Source organism: Fulmarus glacialis, unplaced genomic scaffold (assembly GCF_000690835.1).
Source record: "Fulmarus glacialis isolate BGI_N327 unplaced genomic scaffold, ASM69083v1 scaffold2831, whole genome shotgun sequence".
NCBI lineage: Eukaryota > Metazoa > Chordata > Aves > Procellariiformes > Procellariidae > Fulmarus > Fulmarus glacialis.
The window spans coordinates 13858-32053 of NW_009193208.1; the positions used below are offsets into that span (position 1 = coordinate 13858).

At 38.4% G+C, this 18196-nt stretch overlaps 1 protein-coding gene across 1 annotated transcript in view; it reads right to left on the reverse strand.

Annotated features, from left to right (window-relative positions):
• Positions 1–6944: 6944 nt before the first annotated feature.
• DROSHA (drosha, ribonuclease type III) overlaps positions 6945–18196 on the reverse strand; it is a 56900-nt gene continuing 45648 nt past the window's right edge. The window contains exons 20-25 of the mRNA XM_009587350.1: positions 14623–14764; positions 13566–13648; positions 13349–13452; positions 11193–11285; positions 10334–10380; positions 6945–7402 (exon numbers count right to left, since the gene is read on the reverse strand). Coding sequence (XP_009585645.1) covers positions 7272–7402; positions 10334–10380; positions 11193–11285; positions 13349–13452; positions 13566–13648; positions 14623–14764 — 600 coding nt within the window. The 3' untranslated portion in view covers positions 6945–7271. The remainder of the gene's footprint in view (positions 7403–10333; positions 10381–11192; positions 11286–13348; positions 13453–13565; positions 13649–14622; positions 14765–18196) is intronic.

Genomic DNA, 18196 nt, shown 5'->3' on the forward strand with positions numbered 1-18196 from the left:
CAAATAAACAATGAAAACATTGAAAAATGAAAAAAACATTGGTAGCAATGGGAGCAAAAGGAATGTGAAGTCTTCAAAACTAGTTGCTGGGTAAAGCCATTGAGTTCTCTGAAAGTTTTGAGGGCTTATAAGGTTGGCAGTGTCCCACCATTTTGGATGTCTGGTCAAACCCTGATTCAAAAAACAGTAAGCAGTAACACATAGATTGCTTTCGATTGTTACAGACACCTACTGAGTCATGATACCAGTTGTAAAATCTGAAATATTCTGACAGGTGGAAAATGTATTTAAAATATTTGGCTTGGTTTTTGGAAGAAGGAAGGAGACAACAGTATTGAATGACAAATTTAAGCATCGAAGATTAAAACAGGTTTTTTTCTTATTTTTTCCTTTGGATGGCATGATACTTATTCTTTCTTAATGACAAAGCTGAAAGATTCTCATGTATTTGACAATGTTTATCATCACAAGAACAGAAGGTAAGAGCAGCAATTTTGGATGACTTGTCCAATGAGGTCATTAAAACTTTGTATCTTAGAGAATTTTAATTGGATTTTTTTCTTTTTTTTTTTTTTTAAAAAAAAAGGGGACTTTTTAATTGATATTGAAAAACATTAGCATTTTCAAGTGCTGCTGGATTTGGAGATGGCTGCTTTTTGTTTGCCAGTTTCAGTATCCCTCTGGAAACAGAGCTGCAACATTTGAATTGTAATTCTAGTTGGCAGCAAAAACTGGTCACCGTGTCAGAACTGTTCTGACACAGTAAATGGCTGAAGTAATGACAGGAGGAAATCTGCAGGGAAGTAATTTTTTTTGGTTTTTTTTTTTTTAAAGAACTCTTACCTTAGCTTGCATCAGTGGGGTCCCATGGGTTCCCATGACCACCATCCCCATCTTTAAATAAAGTAACAAGCTACCTCCAGTGACACTCACTCACCCGTCACTGCTGCATCACTTGTGAACCACCGATGTATGAGCTTCTGCCACCAGTAAAAGTTCATGATTCGTCAGCTCAAGAGCCTGTCCTCTGCTAGTGGATTACTTTTGAAATGTCTGCTGTAAGTGGAAGTTTTTATTTATTTCTTTACTTTTTCTAAAAATGTGCACAAGCAACACACTGTTTGGGCTCTGGCTTCTCGTAGTAGAGTCCCCAATTTTAGAGACCTTCTCGATCATTATTTCCCAAGACTCTGCAGGAAAAAGGGATGAGGGTGACAGTGCCCAGCCTGCATGGCCATGTTCTCTTTTTCTCCCTCAAAGACACTATCAGGCATGGGAAGAGAAATGTAGCAGGCTTTCAAAGGAAAGAAGATACTTAATCCACAGACTGAGGCATCCACTGGATGAGGCATCATTGCCCTACCACAGACCTCCTGAGTCCTGGACCCAAGTGACAACTTCATCCTTGTTTTCATGTCCCAGCAACAGAATAAATAGCCCTTACTGCCTCCACTCAGATGCTGTGAAGAGCAACAGAATCACATGCTTGAGGCATTCAGGTATGATTGTATTGTAAGTCACAGGTATACGATTTATATATTCATGAAAGATTTTGGAATCCTTTTGAGGAATGCAGCGAGGATTTAGACAAAGGGAAATATACCTAGTTAGCGAGGTTTTGAGTGTAATTTGGTGCCATCTCTGTAGCAAGCAAGTGAAGAAAAGGGCCTCTGAGGTAAACGTGCTCCCTGACAGATAGGGAAATTGGAATGGCTGGAGCACATAACCTGTTTCATCTTAGGACCCCAGAAAGAATCTGTGAAATTTGAGGGTACCTGAAAAAAGAGGCATGGAAACAAAAAATCGAGGAGAGTTGGAGAAGACAGTCGCTCTTTTCTTTCTTGTCTTTGAGCAGCCATTTTCTTTTGACTTTTTAAAAACAAGGGAGATATTTCCTTTAATTTTTCTTCACAGACTCAGCCTACCTGTTCTGGCCAATGCACTCGGCTGCAGCTGCGGGGTCAGCCTCTCTGACTGCACTGCTTTCGTCACTCCCTGGCAGATCTTCCAGCATACTGATACCAGCCAGCGCACTCCAGCCAGCAGTGCTCCTTTCCTTCAGCTCATTACCTCCCAGGTCAAGAACGCGCCTACGAGCAGAAAGCACAGACAAAAGAGCCCAAGACGGTCTTCTCTTCTGCAAGCTTCAGAGTTGCTCTAGCTGAGCAACTCACTGCAAAAGCAATGAGGTAGGCTACCATGAAGAGAAGAAAATAAGGAAAACAAAACCAGACCAGTGCGAAATCATTGACCCTTATTTCCTTCTACAGAGAATTACTTTAAAAGAGGAATCCAGAGAAACACAAAGGAGATGCAATGGATGGTCTTACCTAGCATTTCATTGCTAAGTAGACATAGTATGCCCATAAACATGAACAGTTTGCTAAGAAACACCATCTGTGACTCAAGCTGGGAACACAAAATACATCAGAATATGAGGGAAGGGAAAGTCATGAAATATTTTAAGAAGGCCATTCTCCCTAAAATAAAAATCTCCACCTTGCCTATAATTTGAAGTGACCAGTACACCTCCACATTTCCAATCCATTTTAATCAGCATCTTCATACAAAGACAAATTACATCTTCAAAATACAAGGAGTTAGCCTATTTTTCAGTGGTGGATGGTCTAATGAGCAGCTCTGCAATAAGAATAAATGAATGTGTCCATGACAGATGAGAGATTCAATTCCCTGCTCCACCTACCATATTGTTATGGCAATTTTTAATTTTTGTTAGTGTAACAAGTAAATGCAAGTTCATTATGCAGCCACCACTTTATTTTGCAGCTGCTTTCCAGGCCATTCACCATATTTGCCTAACTATGATTGAAAGAACAGACAGCAGAATCCAGAACACCTGTCCCCGGACACCAAGGCTTACTGGCGAAGAATAATTACCAGCAACCAATGATGGGACACATCACATCTCTTTCTGAGTCTATTCACAGTAAGATGTCAGTCATTCCAAGAGCTAAACATTTAGACTTGCAGGGAACAGAAGACAGCAGAGCACTCTTCAACTACAAGTTTTCACTACGCTTCAAGGAACAAAACAGGAACCACTTTCTGATTATTCCCCATTTAGACAAAACTATTTCAAATGCTCAATGACAGATACATAATCTGTGGGGGGAGAGGGGAGAAGCAGGGTGGGATGTATGGGTCACAGAAAGTTCTATCACGATACCATCCCCCATCAAAGTCAATGCACAATGTACAATGTAGACGATCAACTCCCTAAGCTCTTACTCTTGTAACGCTCTTACAGGGCATTACAAACTTCCACCAAATAGAAACTTTTTACAAGTGAACTGCTTACTTCATTTAAATATATGCCTGCATAATCAGAGTCTTTAAGTAGGGAGACAGGTGATCAGGATTAGCCTTTTGATCTTTCCAAATTGTTTTAGCAAGTAACACCTATGCCTGAAGTCTTTTCTGGAAAATTTTATTAGCAACGTTTACAACAGTCTTAGAGACCAAGGTTCTCTTAGTATCTTACAGAAATAATCTTACAGAAACTGAAATCTTACAAAGCAAACTTAGGCTCTGCAAATAACAGTGATGAATTTTATGTAAATTCAATTAAAATTCCTAATCAAATGAGCTACAATTCTATTCAATGCTCTGTACATATGCACATTAAAAAAAAAAGAAAAAAAAAAATGTGCTTTCACAGGACCTGCTGGATCCACACAGATCTCAGTCTTGTTCTTCGTTCATCTACTTGTACCCAAATCAAGTCAATGGATCTTGCATGAGAACCTCTAGATCAGAAGAGATCAGGCTCTGGAGCAATTAAAAAATGGCCTTACTTTACCAATAACCCAGAGGCACCTTCACATTTCCAAAAAAGCAGCCATAGTTGTCTAGTTATAGAATACAGCTGTTCCACTGATTAACGTGAGCTCAGTAATCATTCTTCCCAAATTTAAGGCAACTTAAAAAAACAACTTTCTCTCCTTAGTGTTGTTGTGGTTTAACCTGGCAGGCAGCCAAATAGCACACAGCCACTCGCTCACTCCCCCTCCCCCAGTGGGGCAGGAAGAGAATAGGAAGGGTGAGAGTGAGAAAAACTCGTGGGTTGAGATAAAGACAGTTTAATAGAACAGAAAATAGAAAATAATAATAATAATGACAGAATATACAAAATGAGTGATGCACAATGCAATTGCTCACCACCTGCGCTGACCGATAACCAAGTAGCGATCGGTACTTCCTGGATCACGCCTACCATTCATATACTGAGCATGATGTCACATGGTACGGAATACCCCATTAGCCAGCTGGGCTGGCTGTCCTGATTATGTTCCCTCCCATCTTGTGTACCTAGCTCAGTCAGTAGGCATGGGAGCTGTCCTTGGACTAGGAGGGTACTTAGCAACAACTGAAAACATCAGTGTGTTATCAACATTCTTCTCATACTAAATCCAAAACACAGCACTAGGAAGAAATTTAACCCTATCCCAGCCGAAACCAGGACAAGTGTGTGTTATAAAACACCGCACTCACAGTATACATTCTATGCATCTCCTTAAATTATCAGAAACATTCACAGCCACTGTTTTTAGACAGTGCGTACACAGAAAAACACTGCTTTTTTGATGTAGACAAAGGAAACATTAATTTCTTTACCATTTATTTTGTTTTTTGCCCTCAAGACAAGGAAAACAAAATTTCTTCAAGCAATCTTCCTAGCCCATGCTTATACACGTGAAAAAAGGGAAAATAGCCCATTCATGGAAAAAATGGTTATCATCTACATTTTATTGAGGAAGACCTAAAATTCCTTAACTGTAATGATGGAATGCAGAAATTGTTTTAAAAGTTTTGTTTGTTTTCAAGCAATTTCTGGGTCAAAGAAGAAAAGAGAAAAGTTCTGGGTTCCTCCCCTCAAACAGCATATCTGATAAACTCAATCTATTTTTATGCAAATGTTTATGAATAAGCTTACAGTCTTCTTACAGCTGAAAACTGAGATGATGTCTAGGAAGAATGAAAGCAATGTTAATTTATGAGCTAACAATTCCACTGGGGTACTCTGGTGATATCGGAGAGAAATTTGCAAAGCAACCATACACCCGAAAATGAAGTCACTTCACACCTACTTGTTAAACACATGAATCTGGTCACAGTTAAGAGGGAAAAATAAAATAATGGTGTACACAATTACCCTTAACCCTCTACCAATGCACCATTTCAACTTACTGCTAGAAGCAGATGGGCAATTCTACAAAAGAATTTGAAATACGAAAGACTTGAGGGCAGGGGAGTTGTTGCTGCTTGCTCTTCAAGCCTGCTGCTGTGCAAAGGCATTTCAGCTTTTTATTTAGAGATTGAAGCTATAAGGAGTTACAATCACTTCTCAAAAGTCAAAGAACAGCAGCATCCAGCAGAGAGCAGCTCCTTGCCTTTATCTTGCTGTTTTTATCCCCTCCTTTATGTTTTAATGGTTTATTATCACTCTCTAAATTACAGAATGTGTTTGTTGGTTTTTTTTCCTCTCACCCTCTGAAATGGATTTAAAGCATCAACCCATTAAGAAAAGGCAATCATAGAAGCTGGAAGAAGTGAGGTAGTGCTGTGGGGTCAAGTTTTAAAAAAAACACATTTAAGTGCATCTCACATGTGTACAAAAATGTGTTTATGAAAATACACATATTGATTAGCTCAGAAGTGAAACTTCAGGAAGACATTTGGGTAGTCTAAACTTTTCAGCTGCACTTGGGTCTACTTTGGCACCTGCAATAAAGTGCTTTAATGGATGCCCATTGCACACCTACAGAAAGGTGCTTCAGACAACCGCTCAGCATAGTGTGGCCATTGGGCAAAAGCTTTCTTTCAGGAATCTGTATGAATTCTTTGGGCCAGACTTTGGGCCAGTGCATCCACACTCATGAAGCTGCCTGGTATCTTATCACATACATCTGTGTTAGTTACATCAAAAAAGATGCATAAATAACTCACCAAAAAGGATCTGAAGCAGGAAGAAAATGCGCAGTTAAGGAAAATAAGACTTGTATCTGTTTCACTTATCAGAAAAGAAAGATAAAGAAATGACTACACAGTATGTACTAAGTGACTGTTTTAACTCAGAAATCAGCATAACGAAAATGAATGGCTTGAAGCGGGCAAATTAAAAGTACGAACAATGCATCAACATCTACAATGAAGCTGTTAGTCAGTGGGGAAAAACCACCAACACAGTGGATGTTCCACTTTTGGTACCATTCAGAGCTTTTCTAGAAGAAACATCTGTCTGTCTAATACAAGCCACAGACACCAAAAATCAAGGAACCCAGGTGACTTAAAATTGTACACCACCTTTGAACTACACCTTGGGGACAAATTCTGTCCTCCTTTGGATACAACCAGTTTTCAATGAACCTATCGGGAACAGCACCTGTATGGAGTTTCTAACGCACCATTTGACTATTATGGTCACACTGGTATGTTCTGGACAAAGACATCAATTAAAGTACACATCAGTTTGATAGAGCAAGAAGCTGAGAATGAAACTAAACTTGTAAAGGTAAACTCAGTACATTCACTAAGAAAAAAGTTGTCATTCTCTTGCTTTGTAATTACCTTTTTTTTCCTTTTTCTTAGAGTTTTAGAATACTGATTTAAAGACAAAAACCCCCAACTTTCCACATACACCTGTGTCACATTCCAGATGTGGAATTCACTGTTCAAAACAAAACCGAGTATCTCCTTTGCTTAAATTACTGTACCAGTTTCTATAAAAGGACCTGAAGTTTATGGCTCTGGTTTAGCAGAATCAAGAAGTAAATTTAGCTGCAAAACGTAAGCTAGGTATATACTTAATTGCTCTGCTGAATTAGTTTCTCGTAATACTTTCCTCCTCTACAGCGGAATCCATGCAATAACTTTGCTGGTCACTGACAAAACAGCATTTGGACATAGGAGACAATTGTTAAATAGCTTTTCCTCCTACAGGCTTTTGAAATTAATACTTTATTACTTCATACAAGACAGTAAAAATAATAAAAATAATCCCACAACTTTTCATAAAAATTAAAAGGATTTAAAACCAAATCTTATTAAAAAGCCAAACAAACTTTGCACTTAAAACCAAACTAAAGAAATACTGTATATACACACACTTTTTTAAGAAGAGATTATGATTTTCTATTTGATATCAACAGGCACTCTTCATTCATCATCTGCAAGAAACTAGGTTAGATCTCCATAGGCCACAGTCAGAGTTATTAAGTAAGTAAATATGCCACTGTTTCTGTGCCCTCCTTTTATTTCCTTGCTTCTTCAGTCTCATCTGGCTCTCTCTCTTGATGCTCTCTTTCCCACCTCATTTCTTTCAACTCTTGTCTGTACTTCCGTTCAATGAACCGTTTCTGATGGGCCATCTGGGGAAAGTTATCTGACACAAGGAAAAATATTTTACATTAATAAACAAACTGATAACATAGAAAACCTCAGCTCTTCTTTTTTTTAAACTTTGATGAGATTAGGGGTAGGGGGGAATAATGTTATTACCATTTTTACTCATTTATTTCTAATAATCCATAGTAAACCAGGGCTGTGTGTCATAAGGCTTTGATTTCTTTATGATTTCCACATCTGTTTCTCCTGCTACAAAGCACTGCCAAATATAATACACTCACAAAAATAAAATATAAAATCCTGGTATAGCCACATGGCCAGGTATTACCTGGATTTTACATTCTGTTCCCTTAGCAACAGGTGGTCGATACTGAAAAACAAATGTGAGGCTACTGTCAATGCTGACAGGGTTTTTTGTCTTGTTCTCACTCCAAAAAGCATGAGCCATTGGTTCCAAGCATTGTACAGATGTTTCCATTAATATTATTATTATTTTAAACCATGCAGAATCTACTACATGCCCCACATTATGGCAGCGTTCCTAATGGGAAAGTAATAGTGTAGCAAAATGGAATGCAGTAAAATCTGTTCTGAAAAAGTTAATGCTTGGCTATGTACCAGAATACAACCTCAGTGTAGTCTAAGAGCATGGATGAGTGAAGACTGGCTAAAACAGACTAGACAGGTGATGGAGAAATAGCTAGGGGGATGGATGCTTCCGATTTCAGACATTTGTCCATTGGCTGGTACGTATGTACACTAGTTAGAACTGAGGCTGTAAAACCAGCTTGCATAATTGCTCTCAATTTAGTGCACAGCTGACAGAATATGACGTTTTTTGCATGACCAGGGTGCTGACATTCATCTGTGTCTCTGTGCTACAGAGACCTGCACCCTCCAGCCGGTCAGAAAACAAAGAGGTGGTAGAGTAAGTGGTGGTAAATCCTGCTGGGATCACACAGAGCTCTGGGATCAGCACTGGCTACCTATCTGTGTCTGAGATGAACGCAAAAGGTTACTACACTGACCTTCAAAAGCCATAAAAAAATCTGGGAGGTATCTTGGCAATGGACAGCTCTCTCTCTGGTTGGCTACCAAGAGAGAATTCAGCTGAGGCTCCTCAGGGAGGAGTCCCTTGGCACTAAGCATTTTCCTCCTCTTTCTGGGTCCCAAGCAGCACAGATTTGTTCAGCTAGAGAACATGGTGCAGAAGCCATGTAATCTGCAGGAGTTCTTGGTAGAGCAGAATGACTTGCTACTGCTTTGTTTTATTGGCCAGTGAAATTTGTGGCTTTTATTATATACTAAAGGAATAAAAGTTTTATTCATCAGTTATTTACAACTGGGGCATAGGAGGGTATATTTATTTACACCAGAAAGCAATCTAAACAAAAGCAAATTGTTTTTGAATTGCTGCTGTTTTTAAAAACACTAGTGCTTTGTTTAATGGAGTTCTGCGATATTTTGTTGCTCATGTGCACCATAAAATGAAAATCGGATTTTCAGCACTGTGACTGTAACGTGATTCTTTAAGAACTCTGAAGAACTCAGCTTGGTAGCAACCTGTTTGTTTATAATCCATTTAATATGTTGAGAAGGGAATTTATGCAATAAACTCATCATGGCTATCATATATATAAACAGATACATGAAAATTACATTTACTTGAATTTAATTATTTATGCATTAAAAAAAAAAAAACCCCAAAACCAAAAACTCCACTCCACAAATATATACATACTAGAACAGGTACCCATAGGGGCTGTGGAGCCTCCATCCCTAGAGATAGTTAAAACTTGACTGGCAATGCACTGAGAAACATGATTAACTTCATAGTTGTCTCTGTTATGAGGGGTGGTTGGAGTAGAGACCTCTAGAGGTCTATGGTATTCAAACAAATACATATATCAGAAAAGAGCTGTGAAGTCCTTGGACTGATAGGAGATGAAGCTCACAGCAATCTGAGTGGCAATACCGTCACAAGAAAAAACACTCAAAGAAAACTTCAGTAACATTTTGTAGATATTCAGCAGAGAAGGGAACTTACATTTTTCTACTTGTCAAATTTACTAGTGGTGAGAAGTATATGGCTGGCAGACGGATATAAAAAAAATTCTGAATTACAGGGATTCATTGTCTTCTGAAATTTTTAAGCCCTGGGATTTCCAGATGCAGAGATAACAGAATAAAAACCTTTGGCATCTGAGGAACTGCATGTCTTTCCTTTGAATCAAATGCAAAAAATGTACCTCTCCATGTCCTTCTGAATAGAGAGCTTCTGCTGCACAAAATGCCTGTAATCTATTTGCTTACAGTACGTCCATACCTGGCACTTCAACTCAACTGACCGAAGTTCTTTCATACAACATGTTTGCATACACTCATTCCTTTCATATCTGAGACTCCATTGCAATGAAGGGCTGCTCCCATGCTGGCTATCCTGTGCATAATTTTGAGAGATGCATACAGAGATTACTGGATCCTCAGCTGATATAAGCTGTTCTTAACTGATAAATATTGACTTACATTGGCTGGGGATCTGCCTGTTAGATTTTAACCTAGTCTACTGTATAATCTGAGATCAAATTTTATTTTCTAAATTGGCAACTGAAAAGTAATCTTCCTCCTCCCCTAAATTAGAGGATGAGACAACTACACCACCAGAGACTAAGCAGCCTTATCCCATTGCATATTTAAGCATGGAAAATGAGACTTCACTCCACAGGGTTCCCTCTAAGTTGCAACCTCTGTAGCTGATCAACTCCCTTTAAAAAATACCTGTTGGTATCATATTAACTTCACCTGTTACAAAATTGTCTTGAAGTACTAAAAGGAAAACTTGCTGCTCAGAAGCTGAGAGTATAGATGTTCTGTTCAAATCTTATCCCTCACAAAACCTGCACCTCACCTTACTAAAGACCAAGGATGTAAACTATAAATTATTTTCTTTGTTGCCCAAACATCTTACATTTTTCAAGTGCGTCCATTGCAGCTCCCATTTCTGCTTGCTGAATACTGTGAAAGCCAAACAAAAACATGTTACATGAGATCTAAGTTGTACAGAATAAACTAAAGTTTCTGACAAAGTGGAACACTAGCTACTCTTTTGTAATAAAAGTCTTTGGATAACCAGTAGCTAGTAAGTCCCAGAGTGTATGATATATCAGCCTTTCCATAAATATGTGAGCAATAGCACTACAGCTCCAGTAGAATATTTTTAAACTTAGATCAATAACACTAACAGAATATTCTAGTCCATTCTTCACTGAAGCATTTGCTTTTACTTGAGAGAAAAAAAGGAACAAAATCACAGAGGTGTGAATGCTATAAAACCAATGATATTTTTATAACCACCACCAGATTTGGTAGCAGAAAATAAAATGAGGTCTTTGGCATTCATGGTTGAAGTCTTTGCAACTTTAGAAACCATTCTAAAATGCCTAGAAGTAATAACATCAGAAAAAAAAACCTGAGAGCCTTGCACCCTTAACTTGCCAGCTTAAGTTGGACAGTAACATAGTAGCAAAGCCAAAGATAAAGTCACTATCTCCTGGAAGCTGTTCTGCAGTTTCTACTCTGAGAGCCACAAATGGGTTAGCATTACTAGCCACCTTATAGGCAAGTTCACCAAAAAAGCTTGAGACCAACAGTATACAGACGTTGAACCCTTCAGGTATTCCTGAGGCAGAAACTCAGAATAGCTTGAAGAAGGCTCTATAGCTTTCTTTTTCTAAGGTCAACCACACACTGGTCTATCTCCATGGCTAGTCATTTTGGACTCTGCCACACTCAAACTTTAACAGCATGTGATTAATTTTTCACTATACCTTGGGCCTTTTCCACATCCTATTCGTTCCCCTTTGAAGTAAACAGCTACTGTGTATGTCCTGGCATGAGACGGTCCCACTGTCTGCAAAGTCCTGAAATAAGAAAGATACGATTTATTCAAGCAGGAAGTATTAAAAACCAGAATTTGTTTGTGGCACATACATCACCAAGCTCTCAGTCTGGTCAATACGTATAGTGGAATTAGTGGAAAGCATGGAGCAAGAGTTGAAAGATGCCTGTATAAATCACATTAACCCAGAGATTACCAGTACGGTGTGCAATAAAAAGGAGAAATTTACATAAAATGCACCTTGATAATATTGGTTATATTTTTTCCTCCAGGTTCACTCAGGAGCACCATATGAAAATTAAAACTTTAACCTATAAGCAAAAATGGAAACTATAACATGAAGTGCTTAAACACTGTGAAAACAGTTGTAATACAAGTCATATAAATTGTGTGTAGCTGTGCGATTGCAGATAGTTACACCAATATGATTATTGTGTACACTAAAATTTTAGTCCCTGAGAGTTGTGCAGTTAGCAAGGTTTTAAAAGGACTTTATATTGAACATGGTAGCTCTCTACATACTGAATTATCACAGTACAAAGAAATTTTCCATCAGCTTTGAAAAGTTACAGTTTGTCACAAAACAAACTTTCAATTTGAGCTAAAGTCTAGGACATGCATCAACAACCATCTAAAGGGGAAAAAAGATAATTCCCTAGATACGCAATGCATTGCTTCTGCTGTTTCTTCCTGCTGTCCCAAATCTCTCCCCACTGTCAGCTCAAGTTCTGTCCACTACCTTGTTTTATTTGGAAGGAGCACCAATTTCACATCAATTTTTAAAGTATCTAACTATAGTACTCTGCTTCTGTGTGCTGTGACAAGAGCAAATAAAACCCACCCCAAATTTAAAAGTAATAGTACTGACTGCAGTGAAACAGATAACACCAAGAAAAGGAATTTAACAAGATAATAGGAAGATAACAGCATATTACTAGCTCTAAGCTGTACTATAAAAATCAATTTATCATCACAGCAAAACAAAACAAACATTTGGTACTTGATACTCAGTGGGTTTTACAAGAATCAGGAATTGTTTCTTTTGTATTCATCTCCCTCACTCAAGACAAAGCTGTGAGCCCTCATACTGAGACACTGAGGAGTCAGATTTGCAGAGCATCAGTTGCAGTGTTAAAGCGATCATATTTCTGAAGTGCACTGTTTGTCACTATAACTGAACTGCTACATTTCATTGAAAACTTTACTTCAGTAAATGTGACAAATGCACTTAGACTTTCATTCTTCATACCTTTTTGATATAATAATCCCAACAACACAAGCCTTGAACTTTCATAGCCTTTATCTCTTCTTTTGGGGGCTAACATTGCACCCCTCCCTACATTAATTGAATGGATATGGATGCAATATACAATCTTAAGTTTATTATTGCCTCTTTGAAGCAGCTATTATGCTATTTTGCAACTGAAAGAGAGAAGGGAGATCCATCCCATCCAACTTCAGATATCTAACTGAGGTGTACAAGTGAAGAGGTTCACTACCCTGATCTCTTCTATCACTAAACAGGACGACATACATGGGCTGAACTGCACAGCAAAAATGTCCAAAACTCGTGTAGCCCTTCAGTGCCTGACTCTGTGGATTAGAAACAGAGCCTACAATCAGGATGTGTAACACAAAGCATTTATTATATTTGCATAATAATGTAGAGCGTAGAGAAACTTCATACTATGACTGAAACTAGAATGGAGGTATCTTGACTTCACATCCAAACAGCCATTGTTCCATTCATTTCATTTAAAATACTGCCATTCCTTATGTTAAAAGAAGAACAAATATAGAATGATGCCAATGAAATACTCCATTGAAACATAAAAAATATATTTTTCCCTTGAAACTGTACAAGGTAAAATGCTTACTAATTCTTCCTTGTAATAGCTTAAAACACCTAAAGCTTGGAAAACGTTGGTTCAACATTTTCCATCTTCAGACAAAGAGAGACTGGAGGGCTTGGATAACTACAATAAAACCAAACTATGGGAAAAACGTAGGGTGACTGATCACATCTTCCTCCATATACAAGAAAGGCTAGTAACTAGCTTGTATCGATAAGATGCCAGTTCTTACTTGTAAAGAGGAATGTCTGGCTCTTTTCCTTCTGTCCTGAGAGTCAAGCAGCACTGTTGAAGCTGAGATTTAGGATCATTCCAGTCTTGATTTAAAATAAACTCCTGTAAGAAGATCACAAAGATGCTTTTATGATTGAGAGATTGTGGTAAGAGTCCAAAACACAATAATGTGTTAAAACATAGTGGCAGGAAAGTGGAAACCTGACTAGTCTTACCTTTAGCCGTGGAAAAAAGCATACGTTCATGAAAGTGTGAACGTATTCCAAATCTTTATCAATGTACAGGGCAGCAATAAAGGCTGGGGGGGGAAAAAAAAGGTACTGTCACTCATCCAAGGAGAACGTTAATGGCTTGCACTTTTAGAAACAAGTATCTCTGAGTTCTCTAAAGCCATATTCAATTATGTTTCACAGCAGTGATCTGATGAAGGTATTATTATCCTGCACACATAGGAAAAAATAAAGTTGACCAAGAGATTAAGTGACTTACCCAAATCCACTCAGTCATTTAAAGAGCTAGAAACAATACTCAGTTCCTAATCTCACATTTTAACCAGGAGGCTATAGATACTTACAAATAAATCACTACTGGCTACCATAAAAATGTTTTAGATACAAATCGCTCCCGTTTGTGTGCAATTTCCATTTGCTAAGAGGATTTGGCAAAAGCCAAGGGGTCTGAATGACTCACAAAATACATCAAAATATACATGACACAGATTAACTTTCTTTGCAGAATATTTATCACTGTTCTCACTTTCTTTGGAAAGAAGGTAGCACAAACTTTCATAAGTGGACTAAAAAGAATTTCATTTCAATGTAGCTTTCCCTCTTGTGGAATGACCATTTTGAAACCTCCTAAAATACAGTCAAATGAACCACAGAAACATTCACCTGCTGAAGGAACTACTTTATCTTCCAGCAGTGACAAGAACATATTAATGAAATATTGAAACTGCTGTTAAATAGCTCAACTCGGAATACAAGCTTTAACTTTCTAGACATGCTTTTGACCTGGCCACCATGACCCCTCAATTTCTAAGCCTACAATTTTGTGTCTGCAATTACGCCTCCTTCATGCTTTCATACAGACTTCAAAAATGTAAGCTAGTGTTCAAAAATCTGTCTTTCAGAGTTATAGGCATAATTCACTCGAAAACCTGAATATACATTTTTAATAGTGATTTGGGGGATTTCTAATGGCTTTCTTAAACAAGCCCCGAGTAAAAAGAAGTTACATAAGTACTAAGCTGTTATAACCAAATTAACTCACATTCCAAGAGATCAGCCAAAGTCTTAGTTCGAAGAGCTACAGGTCTTTTTGTTTTGTCATTAGTGATGGCAAATTCTTGCATACCCAGCTCTTCTGCCACCTTGGCCTGTGTCCTGTTGTTCACCAAAGAACTTCTCAACAGCTGCAATAGAAAGAAGTTCCACTCAACAGTAACAATTAGCAATGCCGAACTACAAAAGGTAGGGAGAACTGGGGAAAAAAAGTTACTTTTATCCTTGTAGCCTCTCACTTCTCTCAGTTTACTGACATTTTGTTTCAGCACACCTCAAATGATTTACATAAACACACACACACTCATTCTTTCTACTGCTGCTTTTTCCTTCTGTTTCAATTCTTCCCACTAAATTTTATTTATTCTATGGACACAATACTTCTGTAGACATATCTTGCATTTAAAATGATTGTTTGTGAGCTTCTTTGCAATCATATACCATCTCTTCACCAGTCCTATACTTTTTCAGCTAATCTGCATTTTTCTAGTTTAAGTAATACACAGTTACATACATTTTTCCACATAAAGTATAAACATACAATATTCTGGAGTCTATAGAGCAGTCCCCAGTGTCCACTAAGTAAGAAATAAATAGGCAGTAATTAAAACAAATGCACATTAAAGCAAGACAGTCTAGTGTTTCAAAACAAGCAGATGAGGAAGCTGCTCCATTCATTTGGCCAGAGAAGAAAATACATAGCCGGACAGCCTGTATGTACTCTTTGCTCTACTGAAGGCAGCATAGCTGAGCCGATGCATGCCTGACAAAGATCCGTCTTTAACATTTTCAATGTATGACAATGTCCAGGACATCTGGTTCTCCAGCAGAGTTCCCTGAAGTGTTTAACCCAGGCTCTAGGCAGATTGCTTAAATAAACATAAAGCTGTGTCAAAGATACCTCACAACAGCTTAAAGGAGTTATTTTGGAATTTTAGGTTTTCATACAATTTTCTGAACCCCTGGCATCGTGGTTTAACTCCAGTCGGCAACTAACTAGCACACAGCTGCCTGCTCACCCTCCCTTGCACCCCCGGTGGGATGGGGGAGAGAATCTGGAAAAAAAAAGTAAAACCCCTGGGTTGAGATACAGGCAGTTCAATAGGACAGCAAAGGAAGAGAAAATAATAATAATGATAAAAATATACGAAAGAAGTGATGCACAATGCAATTGCTCACCACCCACCGACTGATGCCCAGCCCGTTCCCAAGCAGCAATCGCTGCCCCCTGCCCAATTCCCCCCAGTTTATATGCTGAGCATGACGTCATATGGTATGGAATATCCCCTTGGCCAGTTTGGGTCAGCTGTACTGGCTGTGCCCCCTCCCAGCTTCTTGTGCATCTCCAGCCTTCTCCATCAGTAGAGCATGAGAAACCGAAAAGTCCTTGACGTAGTGTAAGCACTACTTAGCAACAACTAAAACATCAGTGTGTTATCAACATTATTCTCATACTAAATCCAAAACACAGCACTACACCGGCTACTAGGAAGAAAACTAACTCTAGCCCAGCCGAAACCAGAACACCTGGCTAAGGTGAGCTTTTCTCCTGTCTGTTTGCTTTTCTGCTTTAAATGAAACAGCACTAATTTAAGAAGTTAGGGATATTATGGGAGGTGGGGGTGGGAGGGAAAGAATGTCCCTCTTTTCCACTGTTTATATGTAATCTAGAGTTGAGAAGCTGCGTGCACATTTTTTCTCTCTTCGTCTTCCATGTCACATTTGCTCAGCTTATTAGATCCAAGTTATATGCTACCTGGCTCCAGCATGTCAACTGAGCTTATGAAAATCAAGATTTATTTGCTGCACTTGATACTTCATCTCTGACAACAGATAAATAAAGAACAGTATGTTCATAATTTGTTTGGCAATGATGTATGAAGCAGATACTCACAACCTGATCTTCATAAACTAGGCAGACTCCAGATAGGATTATTACCTGCCTCCCTAACCTCTGCTTAAACTCATCTTCTACTTGTTCCTTTCCAAAATTCTTTCCTTTCATGTCCTTAAGATAAATAAACAATACTTTCCCCAACAAAATCCTAAGCAGGATATGCAACCTACGAGACAGAATTGCAGTATCATGTGATAAAAATCTGTTTCTTGTAATGAGAGAAGGATCTCTTTTGCTGTGTTTGCAGAGTTTCTATTTTGATGGGACCCGTAATCATGATTAGTAGTATCTTAAAACAAAGAGCAACATAGACGCTACACAGTGAATTAGAGATGGAAAAAATCCTTCTAGCGCTGTGGTTATCAACTTGCTCCGTATTAGAATTTGCTTTCTCTACAAGTGTGATCTAGCAAGCAACTCAAATCCCCTTAACGATACGGGGAAGACACAGTACCTGTGCACAGCCTTCCCAGCAACTTTTTTAGAGCTAGTCTCCACTCTGGCAACACACAGCCTGCATCATTGCAGATGCTGTAACATGTGACAGATGCTCAACTGGAGCTTAACTTTAATTACAAAGCCATTTTTTTTTATTCTTCCATCTTCACACAGCATACAGTACGACTGTAGCACAAGCCAGTACTGGAGAAGCTGTATCTTCCAACAGCCCACAAAACTGCATCCTCTTTTTTCGCAGATCACTTGGCTATTTCAAAATATGTAGACAAGACTATGTTCTCCTTTCTTTTTCTTAAATACAGTTAATTTACAGACGTCTCTCCACAAGTAATCACTATACACTGAGAAGCCACTGCATTGCCAGTCAAGTGGAATCTTCCCATCCTTCAACAAAATTGTCCTCAACACTACAGACACCATTCAGCTGATGTTCCGTTATTACTTTGAATGTAAGTATGTTCCCAGATAACAGGAGAAAGAGCTCAGTGTTTGCTGTTTCTCTTCAGATCCCACATCATCAGTCTCCTTCCTCACACATCTCATTTCATTTGTCCTCACATTTAAAAACATTCAAGACAATTTTCTTTTTCACTGCATGTGCACCCCCAGAATTGAAATTTTATTCTAGGCATTGCCTGCTTCTCCATATCTTAATGTGTTTTCAGTATCCATTCCACTCTGTAGTTTCCTCTACAAACTTGGATTGTGCAACTTGTTCTACTTGCCAACTGACTAATCATTAAATTAAGCAACACATAGACGTTCTGATCATTGTTCTGAGTATTTACACCCATTAATAGCAACACTTCATATCCTTCCTGCCAAATAGTTCTTGAAAGATTTATCTTACTATAACAACACTGATGCCTACATTCTTAAAAGTCACCCACAAAGCAAAAAATCCCCACCAATCTTGGATTTCTGCCTTATGTTTTTGTTTCTCTGAAGAATTAATATGACAAGGCTCTTCCTCTTTTAACTTTTACTTCAAAAGTTCAGGCTTTATCTACTCTGTCTCCTGAATGGTGCAGAAGAATCCATACAAATGTAAACGAAACTTAAGAACCGGTGAAGAAAAATTAAAATTACTTTTAGTCAGAGCATGTACCTTTTTTCTTGTAAAGAGCTTTAGCCCAAAAGACCCAAGAAGCATATTCTTGAAAACACATTGCCTGCTAGAGACTAGGATCGCCATCCCTTTATTGAT